The sequence below is a fragment of the Micrasema longulum genome, unplaced genomic scaffold (genome assembly GCF_059751315.1).
Source record: "Micrasema longulum isolate JH-2025_06_02 unplaced genomic scaffold, ASM5975131v1 h1tg002983l, whole genome shotgun sequence".
Taxonomy (NCBI): Eukaryota; Metazoa; Arthropoda; class Insecta; order Trichoptera; family Brachycentridae; genus Micrasema; species Micrasema longulum.
Window position 1 is genome coordinate 71,845 of NW_028280095.1, and position 17,763 is coordinate 89,607.

A 17,763-nucleotide genomic window follows, 5' to 3' on the forward strand; every position below is an offset into this window, starting at 1 on the left:
GAGCCTATGGGAACGCCTAAAAAAGTCTAATAACGAAATTCTCCAAGCCACTGCAGAGTGGATCCAATCACCGTTGTTCAAGCGATGGCGCGATATGTTAAGACCACCATAAGTGCTGCAATATAAAATTTTATTTTATGTTTATATTTATGTTTATTTTTATATTTATGTTTATTGTTATATTTATGTTTATTGTTATATTTGTGTTTATATTTATATTTATGTTCATGTTTATATGTTTATATGGTAGAATTGGCTCTGCACTTTATAGCCATTTTACTGGAATAAAAATTTAAATAATAAAATAAATAAATAAAGAAACAAACTTTACTTAGCACAGGTTTTTTTTAAACATATATTCAATATAAAGTTTATATTTGAAGCACTAACTTTGTGGTTATTCATTATAATAAAATAAATAAAACAACTTTGTTTTTAACCACTATTTTTTTTTTTTTTCCACTGACCGGTTTCAAAGCAAATAAGCTTCTTCGTCAAGGTTTAAGTAACTAATAAATTAATTCCTTTTTTTTATCATGTTCACTAAATACTACATGTGGACCCAATAATAAGAAAAAATAATTAATAACCAAATAAACAATATTTCTTTTAGTCCTCTCTTGTCTAGCTTCGAAAATATTTCTATCAAATTACCACCCTTGTAGGAAAAAAAAAGTTGATTTATTGGGTCCACATGTAGCATTTAGTGAATATGATAAAAAAAAGGAGTTAATTCATTAGTTACGTAAACCTTGACGAAGAAGCTTATTTGCTTTGACACTGGTCGGTGGAAAAAAAAAAATTAAAAAAATTAGTGGTTAAAAACAAAGTTGTTTTATTTATTTTATTTTATATTTTTTAAAATACAATATCGAATTTATAAAACATCAAAAAGGTAATTTTTTTTAAAGTTCAGAGTAGAATATAAAAAAAATCATATACCTATACGAAATGAGTGGACTGTGCTAAGTAAAACAAACAATAAAACATTACTTTCTTAACTAAAGTTAAATTAATAAAATAAATATAAAACAACTTTGAATTAACCACTTTTTTTTTCTTCTATCGACCGGTTTAAAGCTATACATGCTTCTTTGTAAAGGTATAATTAACTAATCAATCTTATTAGAATTTTAACAGTGTTTATTAAATATTAAATCGTAACATATAGAACTAATCAGTCAAATCCTTTTTTATGTTGTTCTTGTAAATATGGGAGGTGTGAAGTGAGATGGATACGATATTTAAAACTAGAAAGGGGTGGACTAAAGGAAATATTGTTTATTTTCTTTTTTTTTATAGATCGTTTTTTTAATTTCTTAAATTTCCATATTGTCGAATATCAATTTTTTATTTTCAACATGAAGAACTAGTAAAACATTTAAATGCATTCGTTTATGTCCACACGTGCATCATTTTGGCATTTGTTTTGGTTTGTACCTGAAAAAAAACCCAAACTGTAGTAATATATCATTGACATACTAAAAAATAAAAATATGATGTAATGTGACATGCTTTCGACATTTTTCTAAAAGAGATTTTTTAAAGACATCATGATTGTCTTAAATTTAATATAAAGGTTTTTTTAATCAACATTCTGTACATTAAAAAAGCATTTGTGTAAGTTTTGCGAACGCGCCAGCACTAAATAATCGACCTTTGCATACGTGACTAGATTAAATGAAAAAGTATTTTTATAAACCAGTGTTTTTAATCCATAGCTTAATACCCATGTATTGAATATTTATTATTATATTTTTATTAAGAATTGCAGCGAAATTCAGACGAACGCAGGAGCATCCTGTGTATATTTTATTACCATATCATTAGCAACAAACAAAGCAATAGTCGTCTCTGTCACTCGTTCTCTATTTTCATAATCCGTATGCCGTGCCCAGTGAATATGCCAGTGGTCTCATGGATTTAAAATACACTGCACTTTTACACTCATGTAATGAAATACAAACATACTTTTTAATTTCTGTTCGTAATTCTTTTTCAGTAATATTCATCTGTCGTGCTCTCGTCTATTTATTGTCCGTCTGTATGTCAATCAGGTTTCTCGTGAAAATTATGTAAAAATGTACAGTTGTCTTACGTCTGGTGTATTAATAATTATTTTATAATGTATATTTCCTCAGTAAGTAATTCTGCGCGTGTCGCATTTTGCCCATCATTATTCAGAGATAGACGTAAATGACTACTGTACTCACGATCCTAGAACTGTTCTGGGAATAGGTTGTGTGGCTAGCCATTGAAAACCTGCGCGTATTGTTCAGGACTCGCGATAAGACTTAACGCGTACAATCCATTAAAGAAATACGTCGTTGTCACTGATTTTGTATAACTATAATAATATATTACAAAGAGCTTTGCTGTGGATCGATTTCAACGGTTATTTCTCAGGACATTTTCTTCTCCATTGATTTAGCTGCAGACCAAATCGAGCCTTGGCCTCCAACTTTTGCCTCCAACTCCGCCTTTCTTCAGCCGCCGGAAAGTGAGCAGACATGGCGGAAAATTGTTTTTTCAAATAACAATCAGCCGGCATTAATTGAAGACCTGTAATAAAATTGGGCCTAAGCACCAGAAAAGTGAAAAAAAGTTACAAGGGTTTAAAGATATACTCAGTTTTTTTGGTATACAGCATATATTTTTTAATTCTTTAAAATGTGTAAAAATGTGTAAGAAATAAGTTTAGTGAAAATTATATAGTAAAATATTATTTTAAAAGGGTATAAAATAACAAAGTAATTGAGAAGGCCTTAAGACCAACTGCTATTTCATTAGTCAGGCCTGAGTGCCTAGCGTAAAAACATAAAATAGGGCCTATCACCAACATCCATTAAAATGTCTGATTTTTAATTCAAGGATGCGTAAAACTAATAATTTTGAACAAAAAAATACATCATTTATAATGTAGGTATGTAAATTAAAAATAATAATTATTAATCAATGGAAAAATATATCTATCATAACTCTCTACTGGAAAAGATTTTTGTAGAAATTTTTGTGTTCTTCAGAAGGCATATACTCGATCATGTTGAGTAAATCTTTTTTTTTTCGTCCGTGATCCGGCTTTGGTAATCTAATTGGCGTAGTTTATAGGTTTTTATATCGCCAATAATTTAATTTATTTTTAAATATAATTAATTTATTACTTGTCTTGAATAGTGACTTTCTTGTCTTGAAAACAATTTAACATGCCCGATGACTTGGTTTTCGTCTTCAAGATCGAATTTTCGATATTTTTTCTTATTACCCCTTTTTCGGTAAGGATAGTCTCTCCGCGTTTTTTTTCTCTATTAGTAGGACTCGAATACCTTAATACTTACTCCAAGTATATCAATAAAAGTGGCACGACAGACATCGACTACTTGACCATTGCTATTAGGGACAGTGTAATAAACAGTACACTGCCTTTTGCTTTCTGATGGGTTTTTGTATTTCCCATTTCTCCGTCTTTTAATGTTTGAAATATGGAATAATCCCATTAAATATGCATTTTGCTTCAACCAGTCACCAGCTTCGTAAAATTATTTATGCAACTGCAGTTTTTGATCATAAAGAAGACTTTTACAGTCATTCTGGCACTTGCAAGTGAACTGAAAAAAAAAGTCAACTTTACGGAGGACTGTCAAAAATAACCCTAAATGGCACTTTCTAAGGTTAACATACAAGCAATACTACAAATTATTTACCTGGGTGAATGTGTATTTCACTTTTGACATTTCGAAAAGCCGTATTTTTATCGCTTTCTTGCCAAAAAATAAATATTCACCCACCTATCTGATAATTTCGCAGGAGTAATTAGGAAAATGCCCAATGTTTCTTGTAAATTAAGCTATAAAGCTATTAATCTTCTTAATTATATATGAAATACATACTAAATTATACATGAATTTTAGTTAAAACGTTTGAATAAAATTTGTAAAATTTGGTATAACGGAGTCAATTTAGCACTTATTACAGCTATAAATATAGAAAAATCCCTTTACAATCTCAGAATAAATAAGGCAAAGTATCATGCAAATGAACATAAAATACTCCGCTATTCTTAAAACTTTAGTAATTCACTCAAAGATTGTATTTTAAGCCGATATTTTTCCATACTAAAATAATTGAAATATCAGACGCCGTGCAATTCGAAAACGAAATTCGCCGACAATTATTTGGAATTCCCCATACAAACATAAAATTTTTGACAGCCGGTTTTTCATTTAAAAAATGGCAAAAAATATCACTAACTATTTGGTGATCGTGTTCACTCGATTTCTCCTCCCAGGCTACGTGTTTTGACCCCTGTGCACCTCAGACATCGTTTGCACATCCCTAGATTCTGAACGCTAGTTAAAACTTGTCAAAAATTTGTCAAAACAGATTTTTAAAAACAAATCGACTTACCGAAGTATTCGGAGGACTTATTGCTGGTACAATCACATTTTTAGTAGAACAATATTGTTTCCCTTGGGCTTTTAACTTTTTATTTTCACTTAACTTATTAAAACCACTTCTTTTCCGCTTTGTTGTAAAAGGCGTATCCGGATCACAAGTCTCGCGTCCAGCCATTTAGTATGAAATGCTTAGCGCTGCGATTAATCACGTAGGCCCTTATTTGCGTTAATGGGTATTGCACTTAGGCTCCATCCCATATACATGACTTCAGATTGATATAAAATATTTTTTTCTGGTACATAAGTTCTAATTTGTGTTATTGGCGTAGGCATATAGAACATTTCCTCATACTCAACGTCATTTTTTATTTTTTGGTATTTAAGCCCTATTTTATTACAGGTCTTCAATTATTGTTTTATAACAGTAAATATACTAGCGGATAATCTCTCATCCCTAGTTTTTCCCATATTTCTTTTAAGGCTGTAGTCTGGTAAAACAAACGCAACATGAGGAAATCATACGATTTGGCCATTTTAAAATTAATGTTTTTTTTTAATCGCGCAATAATAAAAAAATAAAAAACATAAACTAGATAAAAACAATAATTTTTAAAGGTATTTCTGTGAAAAAATATACTTAAAAGTTTTGGGTAACTAAATTATAATTAATTTTAGACCGGCAGATTACGCCATTTCAAATTTAGACTTAACTTAGGTATTTGGGATCTCAAAAAAACTAACTGAAATTTGTTGATATAATTTGAAGATGGTAAATTGAACATAAAATGGCCGAAGCAGAATTTATATTTTTTGTTTTTGAAAAGAAATACAAGCATTTTAAATCACATACATTTTTGTGACATTTTCCTTTATTTCTACGTAAAATGAGACAAAAGCATTATGTTAGTTGTGTGCCATTTTGATGATGTTAATGGAGATATTAAAATATCAACTTACTCGAGACCCTATGCCTGTGTCGTGTCTCATGCTGTCATGCTGTCATGCTTAACGACATGTTACCTGTTATAATTTGTTTTTGTATGTATGACATTGTATATTATGGTTAATAAAGATTCATTATTATTTTACCTGATATTTAATACAGCGACCAATCGCCCAGTACACCTGCCTTAATCTTATTTAAGACATAATCGGGTTGTGGTCCCGTTGCTAGTGTTGCGTATCAACGGATCAGAGGTCCGACGTTCGAATCCCACTATAACAATATAACTAATTCTTACATTACATAGCATGCAAACATAACATAAAACAGTAAAATAATAGTAAAAATAATCCCACGTAGGGTGGGTATGCATGATTTAATCAGTTTCACGTTACAGCATGTACCCACTTATAAATACACAGTATAAATATTTTAATATAAGAAACAAAAAATAAACCTAAGCGAACATATGAAAACTCAATGTTTTCCAAAAAACCGTCCTTCCCAAAAAAATTAGTTTTATTAATAATGCAATTTCGAGGTCACAAAATACTTTTTACCAATAAAATAAATAAAACACATTGTATTTTTACGCCACACATGAGTTTAATACAAGGGCGAATCGTCCATACAATCGATTATGCGCAGCTTACCATTATATTTGACTATCAATAATAATGTTTTATAGTAGTTTCAACTGTGGGAAAATAAATAAAATAATTTATATTTATTATAAAGTAACGTCACCGTTTATATCTTCCTCAAAAAATAAGTAAAAACATCTATAAGCGCACCCAGCGCCCAGCCCGTTCCCAGTGGGGGAAAGAAACTGGCCGATTACCGCAGCTTATTTCTTCATAATATATTCACTTCATTGTTTTTCGAAGTGTTCTCCACGAAGATTTAATATATTTTTGCATGCGCTGGAACCAACTTTGGAAGCAGCTATGTCACTCGTTTGTTGGTACACTCAAAATTGCGTTTTTGAAGGCGCCAACTGCTTCTTCTGGAGACTAGAACCTTTGACCACGCAGTTCGTTCTTGATTTTCGAGAAGGTAAAAAAATCGTTGGGACTTACGTCGGGACTGTACGGAGGATGGTCTAGCAATCCGACGTTTTGTTCTAAAAATTAAATTGTCTTGCGATTTATATGCGGACTTGCATTATCTTGGTGGAGGAAGATTTGTCGTTTGGGGTTGGTTTTTCTAAGCTCAGCGATGACTTCCGGCAAATAAATGGTTGTACACCAATCGGCAGTAACAGTTCTTTGATCTTGCAGAGGAGTTGTTGTTACATGGTTTAGTTTTGAGACAAATGTCGCGACCATCTTTTTGGACACACTTCGAGAACGGATGATGTCGGGTTTTCTTCACCTTGGACACTCAAATAGACGATTAGCGTTCATTTTCGGGTTCATATGAATACATTTGCGATTCATCACCACTGACGATGCTGTACACATTTTTAGAGTTTCCTGCGTTAAAGCGGTCTAGACTTTTTTTACACCAATTGACCCTAGCTTCTTTCTGTTCTTCGGTTCACAGATGCGGTTTTCAACGGGAAACTATTTTTTAGACACAATTCTTCATGATTAAAAAAAAAATGAGGTCTTTGAATTCCCCAATGATGCCTCAATATCGCGGTATGCCACATGTCGATCTTCCTCGATGAGCTTGCGCACAGCATCGACGTTTTCCTGGGTCACTGTGGTTTTTGGTATACTTGCCCTTTATCTTCGCCAAGCCTTAGTCCACGTCCCCGTCCACGGTTGAATTCGTCATACCAACGAGAAATTTCGATTGATGTGGTGCTTCATTGCCAAAAACAGAAACCAACTCGGCGAGGCGAGGTATATAAAAGTGACTGCCGTAAAAACGTATCTAATTATCGACCGATCTCGGTCCTTTCTGTATTTTCTTAAGATTTTTGAACAAGCCATTAAAGGCCGACTCGTGAAACATCTTTCATCTCATAATCTTCTCTCATCGCACAACGGATTTCGAAAATAATCTAACACGAAATGTGCAGTTTTTGATTATATTGCAACACTTCAAACATAGACCAGAGTGAATATACTGCTGGTGTATTTATAGATCTCAAAAAAGCATTCGATGCGGTCAACCGTAACATACTTTTAGAAGAATTCGAACATTTAGGCATCGTTTGGACTAATCTTGAGCTGTTTCGGACTTACCTAAATGATCGAAGTTTCTTTGTTCTGATTGGAGAACAATCAAGTGACTTCAGGAGGATCATCTTTATATATATATAATTCCTCTGTACGTGTGATGTCACCGTACTCTTCCTAAACGGCTTAACCGATTTACGTGCGGTTTTAAGTGATATATAGATCTTTGCGCTGTGCGTGTTCGTAGATATTAAAATCTTCAATCGAATATGTAAAAAAAAAGTTAGCATAAATGTTTTCTTCATCGACCGATCGGAGAATGCATTTGCAAAAAAATGGAAAGATGTTTTTTTTTTGTGTATAAAAAAAGGTGGTTTTTGAATGTTTACAAACAGCATTTGTTTTTTGTGGATCTAATTCAGATTCTTTCTTTAAATTCCTTATAATTTCTACCCATTTATTTCTTTTTATTACATTTTTGGTAACTCTAAAATAATATTAAATTCAATACATTTTTAAAAATCGTATTCCTACATAAGTACACCACTTTGTTGGTGGGACGACCGGAGTTTGACGTTTGCAAAAAGAATGCCATATTATTACATATACAAAATAAAATTTACATTTCTGAAATTACCAAATCATCTACACACGTCTACAACTATGAAGAAAACAACATATTTAACAAAACATTTAAATTCAAACGACTCAAACATTCAATTCTTCTCAATCAACCAAAATCACTTACCAACCGGTAGAACTTCGGACTCTTTACAATAATATACCAAGTAAAATCAACATAAAAATTGATTAACTTGGTGGGCGGCATGTTCGGATCAACTCTCACCTAAATCTATATAAACCTACCTGTCATTCCCATTTCCTTGCGCACTCCACGCAACGATAATTCTACGAGTGAGTGCCGGAAACAACATTAAAATTGCAGTACTAATCGAACATCAACCAAGTGAAGTGCTTAAAAAATAATTCATCAAGCGAGCTATGCCAGCGTCCGATTTGACCGCCAGCTCTATGCCAGCTGTGCCAGCGTCTCACAACCGCCAGCTTCACCAGCCAGGTTCCAGCACACGTCACGCCTCATCGTCAGCAGGTTATTGGAGCTAGTTTCTTTGTCAAAGCAATTAACTTTGCTGGATATTTTTAAGTAAGTTTTTAGTTTAATTCCAATTCGCCGAATTATTTCAAAAGAAATATACTATTACAAAAGTGATATTATAATAAGTTTTGTGTTTTCTTTCAAAACATTGCCTTAATTAAATGCTTAATCCAACTATCCGGATTTCTGCATATCCGGATATCTTCTGTCATTAATTCATTCGGTATTTTTGCAAACTTTCTATAGTTACAGTAATATACTTAAATAAATTCGAATGAATATTGGAAAGCAAAAATATCGTACCAATAAATCTCTTCAATGGTTCAACATTATATTTGTACCTTCAGGTTTTGTTATGTTAGTGTTGCTGAGACTTATATTTCCGGCTAGGTATCATGATTTTAGCGCTATTGTAAAAAAATACATCCATATTTTTTAACAACAATATTTTGAGTATGCCAAAACGTTTGTAGGCATAGTTGTATTTCTCTCCCTTGGGAGCTATTCATATTAAAAAAAATTGTAACAGTAGGGGAAATCATTTTTGAGAAGAGAATATGGAAGTCAAGGCATTTACAGGACTTATGACCTATCATGGGCTGATAACTGGTACGAAAAGAAATATAAATATTGAAAAGCATTTTCAGGCGTTGCCTAGTAGGTGAAATAATTCAGTCAGATGAATCTCACCCACATCGATAAAGGTTTTTTTCTTTTTTACTTCACAAAAGTCAACAGATGGAAGAGTTGAAGAAATGTGAATGTTACACAGTGTGTTAATTACCCACTTAAACCAGCCAATGACCGGCCATAAGCCCCGTATCTGTCTTGACTTCCATATTCCCTTCGTAAATCTTGTATCAAGCATAAATGACTTCATGCATAATTTCTATTATCCGTTCGCCATTCATTATTAAATTGATTCTAATTGGATTTGGTCCATTATCGTCTGAAAATGTTCGTTTTAGCTTGCCAATTTTCTAACTTAACATTTCTTAATTTTGCTCAAGTCAGCAATGTCAACTCAATTTTCCACAAGAACATTTTACTCTTCATATAAATTTAATTTTCACAATTTGCTAATCAAAGTATTTAAAATATATTCTATGTAAATGAATTTATGCGATAGTTTTAGGAATCCACAAACTTAACCCATTTCACGAGTTGTTTCAAGTGAATTCCTACATAATTTTCATAATATTTTCTAAGAGTCTAATTTTTTAATAAATATTTATACCCATTGTCGGCATACTTCGTTTACTGACATGCATCTTTTTTGGGTGATCCCGTGTAAGTAAAATTCGTTCCTACGTTTCGTCTTCCATTGCCGGAGAGCCATCGTCAGTGTAATCGATGGCAAAAGATGGCTCTCGCAACGGTAGCCGAAAAGTCGGAACGAATCCAACATACACGGGATCACTAAAAAATATACTTATTGATAACAGTGACTGTGAAAATCTACTCACCTATTCGGTTAACTAATTTGTTTGTTAGGCTTTTGTTTGTAAACATACTTGGAAAATTAGTAAAAATTTAATTATGCTTTATACCTAGTAAATCAATAAATCGTTATGTGTTTCAAGTTTTTTAAATTTGCGAAAATCATCATAATTATTTTGGCATTTTTTTTTCGTAACATAAAACATAATGTATTAAGAAATGAAAATAATTTTTACTTTAAGAAGTTTTGATGAGCGTTTGCTAAAACCTTGTTTTACCTCTACGGAGACACCACCAACATCGTAAATTAAACCAACAAATAAAATTTTATAAAACTTATTTTATTGTAAGCTTCACTTAACATAACTTACACTGGAATGTTACATATATATAACTTTTCATCTTCTAATTAATTTAATTTGAAATGAAAATGAGAATTAAAATGGAATGTGAAGAGGGGAAATTGTGATAAATAAAGGACGTTCCACTGTGTATGGGATATCACTAATTCTTTCTCTCACTCATTTTGGCAAACACACGTGTAACTAAACCGATGTTACATAGATTTACTCGATCATGCTTTGTGACTCAGTTCCGGCAACCACGTTCTGGGTATACCTTCGAATGTATAATTGTGCAGGTGATCTTTGTATGACGTGTCTTACTATATGACTCGGAACCATGGAATAGAGGTGAGGTGCTGAGCTGCGAGGCGGCCGCCAGGAAGCGGAGGCGACCTGCGAGGTTAAGTAGGTGGGCTGTGTTGGCTTCCTGGTAGCCGCGTCCTGCTCGCCAGCACCCGGTGGCTATCTTCTCTTAAGAGCTCTGTTCGCCTGATGCTACTTCCTGTGATTTAACTTCTTTGGATTCTTCTGAACTCGCTGACTTCTCCTCTGAGCTTTCTGAAGAATTGGCTTCCTTGGGAGCTTTTTGCGCTTCTGGAAGAGGTACACTTTTGACTGATTCTTTCTTTTCTTCTGAAACCTCGACTGACTCATTGCTAGATTCTTTACTGATTTCTTTAGGTTTTTCGGCCTCAACTGGCTTGGTGGACTCTTGAACCTTTTCGGGTTTCACAGCGTCTACTGGTTTCGCGGGCTCGGCGGGCTTTGGACTTTCGGCCTTTGCTTCTACTTTAGGGCTTTCTGGTTTGGATTCTAAGACTATTGGTACTTCAGGCTTTAGTACTTCGGGTTTTGCGTCGACTGGTTTCGGTTCTTCTACTTTAGGACTCGCTGGTTTAGTTTCTTCGGCTTTAGGGCTGGCGGGTTTTACTTCTTCTGGTTTTTGGATATCAGGTTTAGCTTCTTCTTTCTTCGGGCTTTCCGCTTTGGGTTCTTCTTTTACTATTTCGGGTTTCTTTTCTTCAACAGTATCTCTCACTACTCTAACTGCTTCTTCCGCTGCAGCTCCAGCAATAACGGCTTTCGGCTGAACGCTTTCGGGTACTTTTTCTTCTTTTGCGGGCTCTACTTTCTCGGGTATTGCCTTCTCTTTGACAGGATCAACGACTTCTGGCTTGGCTGACTCAACTTTTTCAATTTTGGCCGGCTCAACACTTTCTGGCTTTACTTTTTCAACTTTATCAGCAACCTTATGTGGCTCTTCTGGCTTAACGGCGAGGACTTCTGGTTTTACTTCTGCTGGTTTTGCAATAGTATCGACCTTCTCAATGTGCTGCTCCTCTTTTGCCGCAACCTCGCGTTTCTCGGGTGCACTTTCCACTGATTTTACTTCTGCAGGACCTTCAGAAGCAAGCGGTTGAGGAGGGATAATTGAAGCGGGAACTGGGACTACCGGAACAATCGGAAGCGATTTTATTTCAGGTTCAGCCACTAAGTCAATTTTCTTTTCTGGTTTTGGGATTTCCTCTTCGCTAGCTTTTGCGCTTTTAATTTCTGGTAAGGCGGATTCTTCTGCAATAGCTGCGGGTTCTTTAGCAGCTTGAACTATATCGACTGGTTTTTCAGCTGGGAGTTCGCTCGCAACTTCTTTAGATTCAACTTTCGGTAAGTCTTCTGGTTTAGGAGCTAGTTCAACTGCAACAGCGGGAATTTGTTCTTTAATGATCTTTTCAGGGGCTTTATCTTCAATAATATTTTCGGCTACTTTTTCAGCTGGCTTTTCAGCTAACTTCTCAACTGGCTTCTCGACTGGCTTCTCGACTGGTTTCTCTGCTGGTTTCTCAACTGGCTTTTCCACCGGTTTTTCGGGAGCCGGCTCAACTTTTTCCTTCGGGGCTTCAGCCGCAGCAGCTACAGCTGGCGCTTCTGGGATCGCTTTGACTTCGGGAACAGCGGGTTTCTCCTCTGACACAGACGAATAGCCATCGTTAATTGCGGGAACTTCGGCCTCACCTAGAGGCATGGCGTGCGCGGCCGCCAGGAGCGCGAGGGTCACCAACAAGAACTTCATCCTGAGAACAAGAAAAGCGAACGTTAGTCGGGTTCAAGGAGTCGTCACTGACTGAATTTACGATCCTCCGTTACACGAGGACAGTAATCTCGACATTGTGAACGGATATGAACAATAACTCGAAGTATAATGGGCAGTCACTTATCGTTCAATTGAAACACGACACGAGAATGTATTTCATTCTATAAGCGCAAGCAGACAAGAGAAATAGCGATTTGAATTTAAACATTAAGAGAGGTAATTTAGTTTTTAAGTGGCTACGTAGGGCAGTCCATGCGATTACTTTGTCAATATTATAAACCTATCGACTTATTTAATTTAAATTTGTTAATAATACCATAAACAATATAAAATATGAACATCAATTATTATAATTTTAGTAAATTTTAAAATAACGTTAAACGATCTTGCGTAATAATAATTAATAATTATACGTTTTCTTGATTCGTAAAGAAAATCAATATCTTTGGCTACTGATGTTTTTAAAAATAAGTCATGAATAGTCTTAGTTTGCTGCCCGCTTTCGCTAAGGAGGACAAGTGCCAACCCAGAAGGCCAATGTTACAAAGGAATACAGACGTACCCACACTGTTGAACGAACCTTACAAATTGTCTACTGCAACTTCAATTTTCTCATCAACAATCGGATGCCATCACGTCTTGGTGTCAAATTAATTAAAGCCTTCTGCAATTCAGGTCCACGGGCGAGAGGCAATTGAGAAAGGAGGACAAATATGATCTTTACTTTTGAATAGAGAGCAGAGCATTACGCACAATATCATTTTTACAACTGTTAATATTTTCTTTCGCACGTTTTAAAACTGTTTGTATATCATTCATTCATGTTCTGTGAAATACCTAACTTATGTCCATTTTTCGTATTTGAAGCAAATACATTGAAAGCCAAAATTAAATTAAAATCATAACTATTTAAATAGTTCGTTTTGTATGACGCATAAGCATAAGCTCTCGTCTATTTTTAAAATGTGAACTAACACTCGCATTTGTATTATATTATTTATTTATTCGTCAACGGCTTAAAGAACTCCGTATAAAAAATGTTTTACTGAAATAATCACAATAGTGAATAGTTTATAGTGTAATACATAATATAATAGGATAATTAAAACTTAACAATTTAGTGTAAATAAAATATAAATAAACAGCGAAAACGAAAAAAGAAATATAACATCTGTGAATTAAAAATAACTTCCAAGTTAAAAATATAAATACAACAAAGTAAAGTTGAGAATAATTTAACATTAAAACAAAGTGGTCTAGTATTAAACTTGGTAATAATATAAATTAAAAAATTTACAACAACAATACTTTTTTAATAGTATGTTTTTTAGAGTAATATAAAAAATTTAATTATCTAAATAACACCTTTATTTTATCAGTTAGTTGGGAGAAGTTGCTATTTAGTAATAAGTCCGCCGATGTACAATTTATATAATGTACAAGTCAAAATAAAAAATACGTATCCAAGGATACAAAGTAATTTTTTTTTTTTTAATATACGTAATATAAATATAGATATGGACAGTTGAAATTTAAATGGAGTATATTAGCTGTTAAGTTTAGCAGTGAAATATTTATTTAAAACGGTATTTTAACACAATAATATTTCATAGTCCCTAGACTGGCACCTGAAGCGTAAGACTGATCATCTTTCCTTAATGTAACACACATGATCAAGATACGCTGCAATTGTGTACCAATGCACCATTAGGTTCGGAAAGGGGGAAAAAAAATAGTTGCTTGATTAAAAACTGTCTCAAGAAATAAATCTGCGTTTAGAAAACGCAAAAGTTTTGATTACGCGTATTATTGGTACTGTACTACAAGTGATAATTTTTAAATTAAAAAGTTACTGTAACAGTGCGTAATAGTGAGTCTGAAAAAAGACAATGCTCCGGTCCGCCTCTTTGCCTATTATGCAAGAGATCTCGGGTTCGATTCCCGGTATGATTGACATGAAATATTTATTTAACAAGGTGGTTTTACACTGGAATAGGCATTTTATAGTCCCTGGACTGGCACTTGAATGCATGAGAGTGAGCTTGCCTTCGTGTGTCTAATAAATTATCAAGATATGCTGCAATCGGTGTACTAATACAGTGCCCTATGCACCGTTAATTGCGGAAAGGGGATTGACGATTTAAAAAGAATTTGGAAAACAAACAAGGTTCAAGAGAATTATATTCTTTTGTAGCTTTGAATTGAGATGTTGAAAAGAAGTAAAATATATCGACAAATTATCGAGTAAATAGTAAACCTCAGTGTACCTTACGTAATTTGCGTACCAATGTAGTATTTGCTGTAAGAAATTTTAGAACTAATGTCGGATTATTTTCACCTCTGCCAAGGATCCTCAGAACAATTGTCGAAATCTTCCTAAACAACACTGTCGATGTGTTCCTACAGCAAAGGCAAGAATTCAAGAAGCAAGCGGTGTTATCACTCCTGGCTTAAAGATGCCTGCCCAGATCATGCTATTACCATACCTTATGTAATTTTAAACAGTTTCTAAGATTGTTTGGGTTACGATCAATCGAGGTACTTCTATAAATCTTTATTGCCAATCCATAAGGGCTTTCTTCAGCTTGTATCAGTCAAAGTATCTCTATCGCTAGTTGAAGCGTACCTTTTATAACTGCACTGGTTTACTTAAACAGGTTTTCAGCTAAGCCAGTATTTTCAATGTGAGGTTCTATCCAGTTCTGAAAATAGCCGATAGTATCTGAATCGTCTCGGGTCGTTTCTCAAACAAGTTTGTATCTATTTATATTTATAACTGTCGGGGTTATTGGATACGCATGTGTCGCAATAGCGACCACCCGGAGAATGGATGAGGGAGATTACGCCGGAATGCGTAATTAATTAGGTGTAGATGCTAAACTTGCTTCGATACTAAGACCTGATGGGCTATATAGAAGTACTTTCTGTACCCCCAGGTACAGAGAAGGAGTGCCAATTATTTATATTTTTACTTAATTCAATAACACGCGAAAGTAATGCTATTGCTTCGCTTAATCGCTTTTTTATATTTCGAAATGATGATATACGTCATTGTTTTTTTTTAAATTTTTCTCTCTGTGTTCGGGCGCATGAAGAAAATAGTTATATTTGTGAAACAGAACAAGAATCCCGAATGAGTGTTTTTGACTCGATGGCTGCTCTCGGGCAAAAAATTCTTAAAAAGGATATCGAGTGGACAGACGTCCGCCTAGTAGTGTAATGATTTGCGCGTTCGCCTGCTATCTACTATGCTCGAAGTCCCGGGCTCGATTTTTGGGAAGGTTGACGTAAAATATTTATTTTTTTGGGTGTTTTTAAGTATTTTATTTTCCCTGGACTGGCACCTAAAGAGTAAAACTGATCACTTTACTTTCCTGTAATGGATGATCGAGATGCGCTGTATTTGATTTAATAATGCAGTGCCCTATACATGTCCAGGTGCGTAAAAGGGTTTGATGATTTAATTTTTTCTCCAGTGTCCGATTTTCATTACTGTTTTTTTATTGATTTGATTTTTCAAACTGGCGCTTTTTTGTACTTTTCTACACATAAGATGATATAAATTATATTTTCGGGCAAAAAGTACGGTTTTATGGCTGAATACTACCGTCAGAAGCAAAACAAAGTAATTTTTTATTAGAGATTTGCTTATGGATTTCTAGATCTTATATCATTGCTTAAATAAGCTAAATACTTATATTTCGTTCTGAAATATTTTTTTTACTGCTCATTGCTATATATATGCGTTTTTATATGAACATATTCATTTTAACAATAATTAAATTGTTAATTTTATTTAATTGTCTATTTTATTAGTGTTTACATGTAATCTATTCATACATTTATGTGTGTGTATGTATGCGCATATATTATTATTAATACCAACTGCTGTAATTGGAACATTATGTAAATGAATGCCTCGACACGGGTTATGCCCAGGAAGGTGTTGATATAGAAAAGAAAAAAAGAAAAAAAATGTTAAAAACTGTGAAAAAAATAAATAAAACAATATATTTTTAAAAAAATATGAAAAAAAAATAGTCTTTATTTTATTTGAATATTTATGTACATTATGTACTTTTTTCATTGTTTGTAAAGCAAATGAATAAATATCAAATGGCTCCAGATAAATTTTGTGATTTTTATAAAAATACTGCCATTTTGCCCATGACGGCAGTATACATATAAAACAGTGAAATAAATCAATCAAAATTATGTATTAAAATTTAAAAAAAAATCAGAATGCCAACATATTTTTTATTCACTACGGTCTTGGCATCCTGGATATCTGATCTCGACTCGATAGTTACACTCATCTAAAAATCCTAAAAAAGGAAATCGAGTGGAGATAAATCCACCTCGAATTCGATTCCTAGAAAGGTCGACATGTAATATTTTTAAGAAGGATTCCGCACTACAAAATTTAATCTCCCAGGACTGTCACCCGAAGCGTAAGGCTGATCACCTTTCCTCCATGTAACATATGATCGATATACTCTGCATTTAGTGTACCAATGCAATGCCCTATGCACCATCGTTTGTGGACAGGGGTATGATGATGGTCTTGTTGAATTAGCGAGTACTTTTAGCAGTTGCTCGTGCGTGCTTGTAATAAACTCTTCATGAATAAATGACGATGCTAATGCTAATGATACCATGACTAGTACAGTGTAGTCTGAAGTATAAGGTTCAAGCACCTTCACGAACTGACCCCGCGGGAGAAGCGACCAAGAAACCCGTTTTACCATCCTGTCTCAGGTCTCAGATTAGGCGAAGGAAATTTCTGATGGTCTTTTTCCTTACGCGCATCAGGTTGCTGTTTCTATTGCATTGCCATTAATCGTTAGAAAAATGTGCCTGTTTCGGTGTTCTTTGTCAATCTCATTTAAAGGGTACACAGCAAATACAGACTCACGAACGAATAATAAATTTTCAGGACAGTGAAGATTAAAACGTTATTTGAGGATACTAGGTTCTTTTATTTAATAAAGTAGGTTTTTATTAAATAAAATTAACAACAACTTTAAAAAAATCTCCATTCTTGAATAGCCAAACACGAGCTCGTTTTACCGTTTTTCCCAACCGCGACCTCATATTTTTTCCTCTAAAATATCTGAAGAAATATGGTTAAATATGATATGTCGCTTTTTAAGGAATATTGAGTTTATACATTACCAGCATCAGCAATTTTTAAGCTTTTTGCGTAAGCTCGCTATAGTGCATTAAAATATCTTAATACACAAATATTTAATGCATCTACTGACACTAGAATTTAACTTTAAATCTTCTCTCCTTAAAAAAATA

At 33.9% G+C, this 17,763-nt stretch overlaps 1 protein-coding gene and 1 long non-coding RNA gene across 2 annotated transcripts in view; both read right to left on the reverse strand.

Annotated features, from left to right (window-relative positions):
* Positions 1-1,868: 1,868 nt before the first annotated feature.
* On the reverse strand, positions 1,869-5,399 carry LOC148271269 (uncharacterized). The gene is made up of 2 exons (XR_015825146.1): positions 4,405-5,399; positions 1,869-3,605 (listed from the first exon to the last, which is right to left on the reverse strand). It is a non-coding gene; the product is annotated as an uncharacterized LOC148271269 (long non-coding RNA).
* Positions 5,400-10,343: 4,944 nt separating this feature from the next.
* The window catches only part of bnb (bangles and beads), a 29,662-nt gene continuing 22,242 nt past the window's right edge, over positions 10,344-17,763 (reverse strand). Inside the window, exon 2 of the mRNA XM_088241591.1 lies at positions 10,344-12,439. Within this exon, the coding sequence (XP_088097717.1) occupies positions 10,840-12,438 (1,599 nt within the window). The 5' untranslated portion in view covers position 12,439 and the 3' untranslated portion in view covers positions 10,344-10,839. The remainder of the gene's footprint in view (positions 12,440-17,763) is intronic.